The sequence below is a fragment of the Cucumis sativus genome, chromosome 7 (assembly GCF_000004075.3).
Source record: "Cucumis sativus cultivar 9930 chromosome 7, Cucumber_9930_V3, whole genome shotgun sequence".
In the NCBI taxonomy this organism is placed as follows: Eukaryota; Viridiplantae; Streptophyta; class Magnoliopsida; order Cucurbitales; family Cucurbitaceae; genus Cucumis; species Cucumis sativus.
Window position 1 is genome coordinate 14,664,923 of NC_026661.2, and position 14,729 is coordinate 14,679,651.

Sequence of the window (14,729 nt, forward strand, 5' to 3'; positions counted from 1 at the left end):
TACCGTTTTTGACAAGATTTTTTTAAACAACTTCATCTTTCTCATATTCGAGAATATCCATATCGTTTGAATATCATTTTGACATGATCTAAATGATCATTTACAATTGTCAACATGATCGCCTACCATGGTCAACATAATTGTTTAAATTTGAAGTCATTTTTCCATCGTTTAAAAAGAATTACACAATCGTGTTTATATGATCTAAACGATCACCCAAAGAACTACACCATAGTTAACATGATCGTTTAGCATGGTCAATACGATCGTTTAGATTTGTAACACTTTTTCCATCGTTTAAAAAAATTACACTATCATCTTGAGATTGAGAACATGCATTTTTGTAAGCAAAAACTAACCATAGAAAAAATTTAAAAAAAGTGGCAAATTTGACTAAAATATTTACAGCATATAGCAAAATTTTCAGATTCTATCAATAACCGGCATTGATAGTCAGTTTTATTAGTGGCAATAATAGATAGTGATAGAGTCTATCAGCTATTATGGATAGAATCCAAAATTTTCCAATAGCTTGTAAATACTTTAATTTATATTTTACTTTTAAAAATACCTCTTTTATCATATTGGTTTTTCATCCCTCAAGACCAATTTTGAATCTCCCATTTTTGGTAAGTTCTTCTATATATTATAAATATAAGTGATTTAGTTTCATTATAATATTTCATTTATCTACGTTTCTGTTATTTAAATAGATATTGTTGGAGTTATAATAAATGTAAAACTCATCACTCTTATCAAATCTCGAAATTTGAAAGAACAACTTAGTAAGAAGTATGATCATTCTCGATAAAAAGTAAAATTATTCCTTTAATTTGTTTAAAATAAGTTCATTTTTATTATATCCTCTCTAATCGTTTGTACAATGAATAGTTCAAAAACACCATGAAGTTTAGAGAGAAAAAAACAACAAACAATGTCAAATAGTTGTTATCTCTAATGTTAAGTTCGTCTATTACGAAGGTATTGATAATTTTATTAAATGATTGTTGCTTTTACTTTTTAAAATAATAGATGAATGTAACAACTCATTAGCCTATGTTTAATTTCATATTTGATAGTAATTAATATAATTTAATTTCAAACATGATACAAAAATAGACTAATATAGTATTTGTCCTCTATAATAGTAATGAAAATTATTTATTGATGGATCTACTTTTAATTTAAATTTTATTTTTGTTGGATTTTATGTCCTAAAATTCGTCGATAGTAAATATAGTTCGTTGATCGTTATTAATAAAATGTTGTTATTATAATTTCAATAAAACATTATTGATTATATTGTTAATTTTTTTCTTAATAACCTAAATACAATCAACTAACATCTTAAGCTATTTGAGAAGTCTTGAACAATATGTAGAGACATACATGGATTAATGATCGAGATATAGCTTAAAGTGTTTATAGTATAAAGATAAGGTTTGAGTATTTTATCCTAGTATCAAATTATGGATACGACTCACTTTGTATTTGATATAAACACAATGATTCAACATGTTTGTGTAGGTGACATATGAGTGGGGATATCCTATGTAACTTAGTCTTAATCATGAGTGTATTATGAACTTCTGTTTGCGAGAGATTATCTTTTGATTTATACGGGTAAGAGTGACCAAATTTTCGACTCAATATGCTTATCATTTTGGAGACAAAACCGAGTGTGGAGCTGGGAACATAATCACCCAAGTGTTCTTATGAATGGTATCTCCAGAACTTTAACAAAGGGTCCTACCCTCTCTATGACATAAGAGAGGTTTCTATTTATTGGTTAGACCAAAGATCAATTGTTCACTAGATGAACATTGATTTTTAAGGACTAGAAGTATACTGGGGGTAAAACGGTAATTTGACCCAGTTGGTGTTATGAACACTTGTGAATGACTAACTTACTATTATTAGTCTATATCCGTGGACACAAAAATATATCTACAGTAAGGGAGAGTTCATATGTAATTCTTTAGTGGAGGGTACACAAAGTTAATGAATACTTATTAATATGGTTAACAAGTTTAGCCAATTGATCTCATATCGTTGTAGCTTCTTATATGTAGGTCCATTAGGTCCCCTTTCTAGCTTGTAAAGGGTAATGAGGCTAATATATATTGGTTGTAATTAGAATTGATTGAATACTTTGGAACTATATTATATAGAAATAGGGTTGGACACCTTATTTTGGGACCATTAATCTATGGATGCAATCCACTTTGTATTTAGTACAAACAATGTAATCCTAAATCATTCATATGAATACATGTAAGTGGGGGTGTCCTATGCAATGAGATTGAATAAGACAAGACCATGAGGTAGCACATTTACATTTTGATATTGTTTACTATTTAAAATTGACTATCTCGATTTCAATGACCTAGGTAACTTGATCTTAATCCTCAACCAACTATGAACTTTTGTTTATTTGAGATTATCCTTAGATAAACAATGATGAAGACAACTCAACAACATTGGCCTAATATATCTCTCATTTCAAAGATAAGACTATGTAGATAGTTGGGTCATATAATGCAAAACAAAATTCACTCCTACCCGCTTTTAGGGATTATAGAGAGCTTGTTCCCCTAAGTGTTGACTCCAAGGCTTGAATAGGAGCCCCTCTCACTGGCCCAAGAAGGATTCGATTTAGCAGATAGTCTATAAATCAATTGTTCATTAGAGGATTTGTAGAACTTAAGAAACAAGATGTAATATCGAGGGTAAAATGGTATTTTGATCTTACTATGATTACGAACAATCTATGAAGGGTTGACTTACTAACCATGGTTGTATCAAGTTGACACAAAATATCTACAGTGAAGAGAGTGCAACTACAAGTTATTAAAATAATAACTAAATATTGATTGAAATTTGTGATTAAAATAATAACTAAATATTAATTAATTAGATAATTTAATTAATTATTAACACAATTTTGTTATTATTTAATTAAATATTTCAAATTAATTAGATTAATTATTGAAATTAGACTTTGATAGTCAAAGTCTACAAACTTGAGGTTTTTCCATCTTATAGTTGAAGATTGAATAAGGTACTTAGTAGGTAAGGTGCTTAATAGGTTAAGTGTTGTTCTCTAATTTCACCACAAATACCACTTCATGCACGAATTAAGCGTTAGATGCAAATCAAATTTGCCTGAATTTGGGATATTAATGCACGAGGTTTTATGAGATCAAACGTTACTGGAAGTTGATAGTTTTGTTAGAAATTTTTTTTCACTCCAACATGAACTTAACTCAACTGACACATGTACGTACCTGTGGACAAGAGGTCTTAGGTTCAACTCTCCACCCCTATTTTAGCATGTTTATAGATCTAGATCATAACATACATTAATAGAAATGAGACTTGATTCTCATTTGGAATAAGGATAGTAATCTTTTGTTTAATTTGGAATGAGAGATAATATTGGTGGTTGAAGATTGGCTGGCTTTATTCAAAATTCTACCTACATACTTGAAAAGTTGAAGTGTAATAGAGTTTTAGAGATTTGTTGTAGAGTAGACATAGGTCATAGGGTAGCAAAGCAAGGAAGAGAGAAACGAATAGATGAAAATAGGAAAGCTAACCCGAACCAAAAAAACAGTAAGTAGAGAGACAAACAATTATTTGGCTCTCTTTTTGAAATAGGTATTAGAGGCCATCTTCATTTTCTAATATAGGTAAGATCAGTAAAACCCAAACCTTTTACAAATTCGAATTGAACCAAAAACCAAAAACCAAAAACCAAACCAAAAAAATGTGTCCGGTTTGGTTCAACTTTAACATTGAAAACCCAATTGAAGCTAACCAAACCGAACCACTTCAATGTTTTATATTAACTTAGGGTTACTCTTCTCTTAGTGAGGAGAGAGTGCCCGCATTATTAGAAAAACAAAAAATAGGAGAAAATAAAAGAAAATAGAAACGTAAGTCTGCTGCCGCCAATCTCCCACCTTCCACCTTCGTTCCTTTCCCTCTCTCTCCGCCGCTCTCCGACGCTCAGTATCGGATTTCATATTCCTTTTTCGTTAACTTTGTTTTCAGTCCTATTCGTCAATGGCGCCGAACAAGAGGACTAGGGATAGACTGCGAAACCCCCAGCCTTTTATCACCACAGATGAAGATACGGTGCCCAATAAGCAACATTCCAAAGCAAGAAAGCGCAATCATCAGGAGGAAGAGACGCTTTTGTCATCCGGGATGAGCTCCAAGATATTTAGAGAAGCTCGTATTCAGCAGAGAGAGAATGAGTTTGAAGCTAGAAACCAACAGCATCCCAACCCTTTCTTTGACCTTCCGGATGAAGAACTCCCCAAGGACGAAGAGGATATTGATGACTTTACTGGATTCTCTGAAACTCAAACTGAAATTGGTACTTATAAGGAGGTACCGTAGTGTGGCTATGTACATGAATGAATTTGATATAATGTGCTTTAGGTTGTTGGGACATATGGGATTTTAGTTTTTTTTTTTTTTTTTTTTTTATATATATATATATATTATACAGGAGGATATTGCTGAGGAAGATGAGCGACTAGTGGAAGCTTTTCTGTCAAAGGATGGTGGTCCACAACATACTCTTGCTGACCTTATTGTTAGGAAAATCAAAGAAAATGATGCTATAGTCTCTTCAGGTATAGACGCGTTTTGGTGTTTAAGCAAGTTTCAATTTGATCATACGCTTTGTAATATTTCATTTGTGTTGTGGTTTCATTGCCATTGATGTTTGTGGATGCAGATGCAAAGCCTTTGCCGAAATTAGACACCTCAGTCATAGACTTATACAAGGGGTATAAAGCTATCAATTCCGTTGATTTTTTTTTAAATAAAAAAAGAAATTTGGGATATTTTCTTGAGCTGAATTAACATACTTGATGCAGAGTGGGAAAATCTCTCAACAAGTATACGGCTGGAAAAGTACCCAAAGCTTTCAAGCGCATCCCTTCCATGCCACTCTGGGAGGAAGTTTTATATTTAACCGAGCCTGAAAATTGGTCACCAAATGCTATGTTTCAAGCCACAAGAATTTTTGCATCCAATTTGGGAGTGAAAAAGGTGGAGAAATTCTATAAGCTGGTTTTGCTTCCAGCAGTAAGGAGAGACATTCAGAAGAATAAGCGGTTACACTTTGCCTTGTATCAAGCATTGAAAAAGGCCCTGTATAAACCCACTGCTTTCTTCAAAGGAATTTTGCTTCCTCTCTGCGAGGTATTGTCTTAACCAGGACTTCTTTTCTTTTTATTTTATTTCATATGAAAGAAGAATTTTGTTGTTCAAATGATATTACGAAAGGAAATTCGTATTAAAGTAGAAAAGTTTTTCCAATGACTTGTAAGAGACAGCTTAGCTAAGAGCCTTAGACTATAATCACAAAATGGTAATGTATGAAATCAAAGTGTTAATATCTCAAATGACTTTCAAAAAACTCTTTAGGTGGCCTTTAATGCATTTATTGATAATTCTGGTTCAGTTGATACCCCCTCTGACAATTGGGATGTATACCTGGTCTAACCTTAGGGAGGATTTGGCAACAATTCATATTGACAGGTTTTTACTCTCTCCTGCATGCTTTACCTTCAAAGATTCCTCCATTAGGAAATTATCTAGACCAATTTTCGATCACTCTTCTCTTTAGGAAATCTGATAGAACCCGACTTCTCAGTTTGCAATGGAAAAGGATACAATATAGGAAATACTGTGGCTTATGTGTATCTGGTGTTCGATATTTCTGTTGGGTGGTAGCTCCTTAGGCTCCTCGAAGACGTCCTCATACTGTGTTAGAACTGTCAAGATGCTCTCCAGTTCGGTTTCGTTTTCTGCAGTTTTCATTTGGCATGCCTCCAGTGTTCTGCACTCAATCAGATATCCCGTGTCCGTTTCTACCCAAGATTTAGTGAGGTTTTTTAGACTCACTTGAGTTTTTGTTAAACTCGGATCTCCTTTTAGTACCACCTTTTTACTGTTATGAAAAAAAGACATGGTTAGGTTCCTCCAATCCATTTCTGTCACTCCCAAGGAGTGTAACCATTGCATTCCCAAGATCAAATCTACTCCTCCGAGTTCCAGTGGTAGGAAATTTTCTACTACTGTCCACCCACTGAGGTTCAGCTCCACCTTTTCACACACTCCCTTGCCTTTGATGGCCGTTCCGGATCCCAGTATTACTCCATAGTTGGCAGTGTCTTTTGTGGTTATCTTCAATGTCTTGACTAGCCGATCAGATATGAAGTTGTGGGTTGCTCCACAGTCGACCAGCACGACCACTTCCTTGTTTTGGATTGTGCCTCTTATCTTCATGGTTCCCGGGTTTGTCAACCCTACTACTGAGTTAATACATAACTCGACTACTTCTCCCGGTTCGTGCTGCAACTCCATGGCCTTCAAGTCTTCTAAATTGTATTCATCTTCCTCAATGATTTCTTCTTCTACATCGTCAGCCCTGACCACAAACATTCGTAACTCGCGAATCTCCCTTGCCTTGCACTTGTGCCCGGAGTAATATTTCTCATCACACTTAAAAACAGAGTCCCTTCTCTCTCTTGGCCTGGAATTCCGCGTCCGATAGTCGTCTCGAGGGTCCTTCTTTCCTAACCTCCTTCGCCGGCGACGCTCTCAGTGTAATCGTTCGGATTGGGAAGGCTACGTTCTCTTTATTCCCTTGTTCCTTTACCCCACCGTATGTCTTGGTTGTAGGATAGCTGCTACTCGAGAATTTGGTTCCCGAATATCCTGGTAAGTTTGCTTCCCTCCTCAGGATCTCCCGTTGTTCTACCATTTGCGCGTATCTCATCATCTCGGCTAATCCCACGGGATTGCAAAATTCGGTTTCTACCTTAATCCACGGTAACAACCCTCCCATGAATGTCTCTTCCACGATCTTCTCCGGGATATCCGATAATGGGGCCACCCATTTATCGAAGAGATTCGTATACTCCTCTACGCTTGACTTCTGTTGGATACGCAAGAACCGGCCATACAAGGAACCTTCGCGGGATGATCGGAATCGGATCAATAATCTCTCCTTTAAGTTTAACCAGCAGGTGAACTTGTCCCTCTCCTCCTGTGATCGGTACCAGTTGAGTGCAGGTCCTTCGAAGCTGATAGTGGCGACCGTTAGTTTTTCAGAATCCGTGAGTTTGTGTATTTGAAAATACCTCTCTGCGCGGAACAGCCACGAGTCGGGGTCATCTCCATCGAATACAGGCATTTCTACTCTTTTGAATCTGTCTCGATCATTGCCATCCTCTTCGCCGTCTTCCTTCTTTTCTGCCGTCCCTTTTTTTGTTTCTCTATTTGCCGAACTTTCTCCCTCCACCGTTTTTCCCGTCCATGTTTCTTGTTCTGACGAGTCGAGACCCTTCCCGCTCGCTAATACCCGTTCCTTGGCCATTGTTTCCATGAAGATCATCACCATCTGGTGAGTTTTCTCCACTTGAGCCTGCAAGTTCTCCATGTTCTGTGACATTACGGTCAGTTTTTCTTCCATCGCCGGAATTTTGTTGAGTTCTTGTTCGTGCGTGTCTCTTCTCTCTTCGCTTCTGGTTTGAACCATGGTTTCCCTTTCGTTTTGGATCGATGGGTGCTCTGATACCAAGTTGATAGAACCCGACTTCTCAGTTGGCAATGGAAAAGGATACAATATAGGAAATACTGTGGCTAATGAAAAATACAGAAGAAAAATAAAAGCTCCCTGTCGAAGACTCCCTCTCTCCCTCGGCTGCCTTCCTATCTCTCAAGGAATAACAGTAGGATTCTTATCACCAAAATTCTCTGCCCTCTCCCTTCCTTCTCGTCTCTATTTATATTTGCTCCCTCACTCCCCTGCCATGGTGATCGTGCGTCGGCACTCCATTTCCTTGTGGTCCCCACCTGCAGTTGGTTACATAACCAACTCCTCGTCCTTTTTCTCTTTCCTGTTTTTTCTCCTACTATACTGGCGTATGATGGGTGGTCTAACAAAATCAGAGGTGGGTCCATCTCCCTTCAGAAATTACCAGAAGCATGATGGGCTTTAATACTTGGGCTATTGTAGCTTTGACCCTCTAACATAATTTTATAAGGTACCAAACAAGGGAAGTGTACCCCTTATCCATCCCCACTTGTATTCTCATCCTCCTTCCCTCAATCCAATTGAACCTCTTCAGGGATTGTAGGTATTGTAGAGGCATGGTAGAGGAGGTTCTTTTGTACTACTGTTGAGAAGGGAAGGGAAAATTTTGGTAGATTATTTTCCCCCTCCTGATCCTTGTCTTCCATTGAGGAAGATAGAAATTTTTGTGCCATATACACTCTTTAATAAATTTTATCCATCTATTTCCAGACCCTTTTAGTTTCAATATTTCAATGAAAAAATTTCATTCCATTTCATCCCATCAGGGGCTTTTCCTAGAACCAAGTCAACTACCATTCTGTTATTCTTCTATTTCTACAGTCTTCCACCACTTCGTTTTCGACTAAAAGTTAGGTCAATGATTTGTCTTCCTTTGATAAAAGCATTTTGACCTGCCAAAACTGTAGCTGGTAAAGAATAATAATCTTTGTGCCATTACTTTTGCTATTATTTTGTTCACATATGCCATTGAATTTATGGGTCTGTAGTCTTTAATTCCTCCTTCCTTCTCCTTTTTAACTTTATTTTGCAATGTATATTCTGATCAGCGTGTCTCTAATTTGTTGTTGAAATTTAAGGTGCTCCAATGAAAACTTGCTTCTTTCTTTCTACAGTCTGGCACTTGCAGTCTGAGGGAGGCTGTGATCATTGGGAGCATTATTGAAAAGGTTACGATTCCTGTGCTTCATTCAAGGCAAGTTAGTATGTAACAAGTTTCATTATGCATTTAGAGTTTCTTTCTTGAGGTCAGGTACACATGAAGACACAAAACACATTATTTGCTAGTTGTTCAATTGGGGATTTTGGTTTTGTCTGCCCATTGCAGTGTTGCATTATTCAAGCTTGCAGAAATGGGATATTGTGGCACAACAAGGTATTAATTGATTGCTAAGTGTGCATATTTGAATGTTTTCTCATATTCTCACTAGGTGGAAAAATATTGTTTTTAATGAGAAACAAACATGTATATTCCAAAAGAAACCAGAAAAAGAACGGCATAGGGGCAAGGGGTTGAGAGAACCCCTGCCCAAAATACTAATGTAGAAAAGCTTTCCAATTGTTAAAAATCATCCAAAGGTGAAAGATTACAAAGATGAAAAATGGCACAAGATATTATCCATGAACTCATGCTAGGAGCTTTGTTTTCGAAGACCTATGTAACTATTCTATCAGTTTTATCTTGTATAGTTGGAGCCTTTTTCTTTAGTAGGGTTTCCTTCTTTTATCGGCTTGGCTTTTTCTTTTCCTTTGTATTCTTTCATTTTTCTTGAATGAAAGTTCTCACACACAAAAAATAAAAAAACTTTCATGCTAGTGGTAGTGGTATCAAGTATAATGGAATGCATTTCGTTTTTTTTCTCATGAAGAGGTGAAAGTAGAATTTAGTTTAGTGAGTATTGTGGACAACTCTAAACTTGCACAGAAACTTTATAATGTTAATACTTTCTGACGTAATTTATTTTAGAAGTTGTTGGTTTCGGAATTGCTAGCCATTGATTGTTTTATATTTGTATATATATACTTTTTAATCTTTTAATATTTAATAATAAATGTTGTTCATCCAACCTAAACATGGCTCATATAATTAAGGCACTGGAATCTTGGCAAAAGAGCTCATCTAATTAAAGCGTTGTAATCTTGGCAAAAGGTCAAGTTTGAATCTCCATCTGCACATATTGTTGAGAACTCAAATAATAATCAAATCTCCTCTTTTAGCAGGGCCTCTTTAATTAAGGGGCAGGCAGAAGGCAATACAATAACAGATGTTCTATAGTTTGTATAAAATTTCTTTGTGCAATGCCTAATAGGTGGCGTCCTTAAATTATGGCAGTTATTTTATTAAGCTTATATTGGAGAAGAAATATGCATTGCCATACCGTGTAGTGGATGCAGTGGTTGCACATTTTATGAGGTTCCTTGAAGAAACACGTGTAATGCCTGTAATATGGCACCAGTCACTACTTGCCTTTCTGCAGAGGTGAGCAAACAATTTTCTTTTCTCATGTTTTATATTGCCATTTCATGTGCTAGGCTTCCCTTTTTTTGGCATCAATTATATTTGTACTTAATGCAAATATCTTCAGAATGGTTTGTTTCAAAAAAAAATTTGATCCACCATGTACAGTTCAAGTATCTTTTGATTGTTCTTCAATCCACCTTAAACTAATGACTTGAATTTTCAAAATTATATATGTGTGTGTGTGTATTTATCATCTCATTGTAAACCCTAAGATGAATAGACTAGAAGCCAAATACCTAAAACAAGTAAGTCCAAACAAACTGTTGTTGGATCTCAAAAGGATATAATCAAAGCAACACAACGGCCTGACCATGGAAGATATTTTTCTCAAAAGCCGATAAAAAGTTTTGGTTAAACTCTGCTATCGAAGTTAAGAGAGTCATGACACATCACTTTTGTTTCAGACAGAACTACGAAAACCAAGCGAAAAAGGAAAGCTCCCAAAAAATCTAGTACATCAGCAACATAGTGATTGCTCATATAATACAAAATGATATCAGAAACACATTTCCTTTCTACCATCGATAAGCAGTAAACCACATAAGAAAAAGATCACTTCTTCCTTTTAAAATCACATCTTCCTTTTAAAATCACATCAGTTGAATTGCCTAGACCACTCACTCAATATTGAGTACATTTAGATATGCAAAGAGCAGTGATCTAGAGAGAGTTTCATTTAGCAGAAGAGTGACATAACGGTTTTCATTTCATGTGAATCTCATGGTAAAGGAAAGACTCCAATTTCTTCCTCTCTTTTGTTTGCGGGCATAGAAAAAATCGATTCTTTTTTTAACCCCTTTTGATCTGTAAGTTTCATTCTTTGTCAAGCAGTTTGCAGTTTGATGAGGAAAGACCTTTTAGATTCATTTTTATTTTTCCTTTTTATTGTCTCTAATTAAATGTTCGTTATTAAGGGAACATCAAACTTTTTATTAGTTGATATATGTATTATTAAATGAACGTGAAACTTTTTATTAATTGTTATATGTATCTTGAAACTTTTATTTGTTGACCATATGGATGTGTTTCATAAAGTTTGTGTTTAAATAAATAGTACTTGCATCCATTGTTTGATATTTGTAACGAATGCCTCTCTTTACAATATTGTTGTGTCACTTTGATAGTGCGTTTTAATTTTTGTGACCATCTCATGCAGATATAAAAATGAACTACGGAACGAAGATAAAGCAAACATTAGAATTCTTCTGGAAAGTCACAGACACAAAGATGTAAGACTGAATTCTTTTGATATGCAGCTTCACGAATTTTAATATTACTTTCCTGTATGGCTTCAAATTACCATAATAAATGTGCCTTTTGGAACTATAGGTTACTCCAGAAATTTTGAGGGAACTAAATAATAGCCGCAGTCGAGGAGAGAAGGATACTACAATAAATATCCTTTGAAAATAGTATAATCTATCATTATAATTCTTTATGCAGGCTGCAAAATAATCTAATGTTTTTTTATACATTTAATGCTAATAATTTTTGCTGGCACACAAACTAATCAGTTTCCAAAATCTTAATAATTAGGCGACAGAATGAATTTCGTCTCTAAGCTTGGACGTTTTCAATTTAGTTCCCATATTTTTTAATGTTTCAATTTGGTCCATGTGTTCTTTAAAAGTTCTATTCAGTCCCTTTAGTTTATAATCAAATTTTGCAAATCGTTCTTATATCACATTTGGATGACTCTTTGTTGGGCTTTGTTAAGGTTTGTGGTAGTGTATAATATTGGAAAATGGGTTGAATTTTTGTTGAGTCAACGAAAGTTGAGGAATGATTTTAACTAAACTTTTGGGACCAAATTGAAAGTAGAACTTCAATAGACTCAACTTTTAAAAATATGGAGTTGAAATTGAAACGAAGTTTAAACCTACAGAGGATAGTAGCATTGGTTAAATGTTTTGTTGAAGATGAGGTTCCGCACCATTGTGTTTTGGTTTCAGTTCATATTTTTGTGTGTTTTTGACTAATTGGTGTGTGATGTTAAAGGAGTTTGTTCCTTGACTGTTCTTACCTCCAGCTCCTCTAACTAAACCTGTTGAAGAAGACAGGTTCAATATTCCTTACGTTCCAATGGAAGAGGATTATTAGGATCAATCTCCGTGGCATTGGCCTCGTTGGTGCTCAAGTTTTTGTAGTTGATAATTGAGATGATATTGATATGTAAAGGTTAGTTATATTTACACATTGAAATCATAGTTTGTAAAATTTATTTGACAGATTTTATTTTTCACCTTAGGGTGCTGTGGTGCTCAATGAGTCAATTTTGATGTAGCATTCTTATCATTTAAGTGATTTCTTTTGAAAATTTGTAGTTGCCCATGAGTATTTTTATAGTTGAGTGGAACGCCTTTTTCTTTCAAGATCAACTATACCGAGGCTTTAAGAATTTTGTTGATTAAAAATTGTATACTTCATTGCTTGTTTCATTGATCCTCAAATTTATCATTTGAGGTTTGTTTTTAGGGATTCTTGGTCGATGTTTCGCCCACCATGTGTTGATTTTGTATATTTGTGTTTAATTGTTTTTGACAAATTCGAAAATTTTAATCTTTGATTAATCTATTAGGTTTAAACTTACGACCTTACAGCTACAATAACTTTTCTATAGGAGGTTGTACAATTGTCTCCCTCCAATTTTTTCTTTTTTTTGTTTAATTGTATTTTGTATTTTATGTTTTAATTGTTTTTGACAAATTTAACAATTTTAAATTCTAATTAATCTATTAGCTTTAAATTATGTTCTTATTTGAACTGTTCTACAGCTTCTAAATGGTGATTTTTTAGGTAAGAATTTTAAAAAAATTGGAATGTATTTTTGTAGGTATGAATTTTATAAAATTTGAAAGTTCATGGATGAACTTTGCTACTAAAAAGTAACTGTGTCATAAAAGTCTTGCAGTTGATAAATTAATTTATAATATATCTAGAAATTCAATATATATATATATTTTTCACGATATTATTAGTATATTGCAAAAGAAAAAAAACCAATATTGTTAATGTATCTTGAAATAGATTATAAGTGAGTTTTACAATATTTTATCTTTCTATAAATTCGAAAAGCAGGAAACAATAATTATGTTTTTTATACATTTGTATTTTATTTGAAATATGAACTCTAGGTAAATTCTTATAGATAGAGTAAAAAATTAAAAATATTTATAAAATAAGAGGACTTGACAGAATTTGTTTTGTAAATATTTCAGTTTTTTTTTCAGTCTCAATAATCCAACAGATCTCGGTTTTTCTCTTATGAAAAAATGGAGATGTACTTTCAATCTCTATGGTTATTTCCTTTTGTTAGGAGATATCTCAATTAGGCAACAGAGGGGCATTTGATTTGATGCAGTTAAAAGACCAAGAAGTTTGGTTAGGACAACTTCTTACTCATTCGTGCTTTTGTTTATGAGAGCAACAATTTTCCAAATTTAGAAAAGATATTTATTTGTGTAGGTTTTGAAAGTAACACTAACTTGAAAAATTCCTATACATGTGTCTTTTGGTACCAAATTATTTTTATAAAAACTTAACGATAAAGAACTGAAAGAGTAAATTTTGTCAAAGTAAAGTAATGGCCTAATAGCTATACATGAAAAAATATATATGAAAGTTTAGACAAGTGGGTGGTTTGAACTAAAAAAAATATCAATTGGTTAGATTCAGTTTTCTAACCAAGCTGCCATGAACCAACTATGACTAGCTTAATCAATGTTTAAAATTTTGAATTGACCTCTGACTGTCGAGGAGTAAAAATCAGTCGATTTTAGTTTCTCGATTTAGTTCCTTGGAAAAAAATTCAAACTGACTTATGTTCGATCGACTAACTTGGTTTTTCGGTTTATTATGCTTATCCCTAGTTTGAACTATTCATTTGAATCAGTCGATTTTAGTTTGTCGGTTTAATTCTTTGGAAAAAATTTCAAACTGACTTCTGTTCGATCGACTAACTTGGTTTTTTGGTTTATTATGCTTATTCCCAGTTTGAACTATTCATTTCACAATATCAAATGAGAAATTATGATCAATTGTTTCTAAAAAAAAAATGTGTAAAAGGCCTTTGTAAGTATCCCTTCTTGTCCATTTTTCTAGCGAAATTATGTCAATTTTGTTGTTGAGTGGGAGTCTTTCCAAGCTTAATTATTTCAAAAACAAAATCATACATGACTATCCACCTTGCATGCTAGTTAATCATCCACCCAAATTGTGTGAGACCCGAGTCAGGAGTAGAAAGGTTTTGCTTTTGAAAAGAAGAGGCATTTTGAATAATAGTAGGTGTTTTAAAGAGTATGCGTTAAGACTAGGCAATGCGATTCACGTTAAAACTAGGCAACGCGATTCACATTAAAACTAGGCAACGCGATTGAGAAGTACGCATCCAAGCCCTGTAAACACAAGGAAGTAGGCGTTTTGGTGTTGTAACGCAAGGAGAATCTAGGTGAAGAGAGTTAGGAATTTAAAATTCTTAATCTTGATTAGACAGCTGATGACATGTTGAGTTAAATCTTAGCATGGTTAAGAATGATATTAAGTCTACACGTGTAAAGCACTAAGTAGGAACTAGCAAGTAAAGAAGAG

At 34.3% G+C, this 14,729-nt stretch overlaps 1 protein-coding gene across 1 annotated transcript; it reads left to right on the plus strand.

The window, feature by feature from the left end:
• Positions 1-3,860: 3,860 nt before the first annotated feature.
• On the plus strand, positions 3,861-12,578 carry LOC101207233 (bystin). Its single transcript, XM_004139601.3, has 10 exons — positions 3,861-4,398; positions 4,520-4,646; positions 4,751-4,802; positions 4,893-5,220; positions 8,737-8,816; positions 8,949-8,996; positions 9,954-10,100; positions 11,299-11,371; positions 11,472-11,538; positions 12,166-12,578. Exons 1-10 carry the CDS (start codon positions 4,069-4,071, stop codon positions 12,240-12,242), a joined length of 1,329 nt encoding a protein of 442 aa, XP_004139649.1. The 5' UTR covers positions 3,861-4,068; the 3' UTR covers positions 12,243-12,578.
• Positions 12,579-14,729: the final 2,151 nt, after the last annotated feature.

Bases quoted from the DNA above. Each gene is read 5' to 3' on its own strand.
- LOC101207233 (XM_004139601.3), top strand. From the start codon at position 4,069: ATGGCGCCGAACAAGAGGACTAGGGATAGACTGCGAAACCCCCAGCCT. The intron at 4,647-4,750 runs GTATAGACGCGT...TTGTGGATGCAG, and splicing joins TGATGCTATAGTCTCTTCAG to ATGCAAAGCCTTTGCCGAAA. The intron at 11,539-12,165 runs ATATCCTTTGAA...GACTGTTCTTAC, and splicing joins AGAGAAGGATACTACAATAA to CTCCAGCTCCTCTAACTAAA.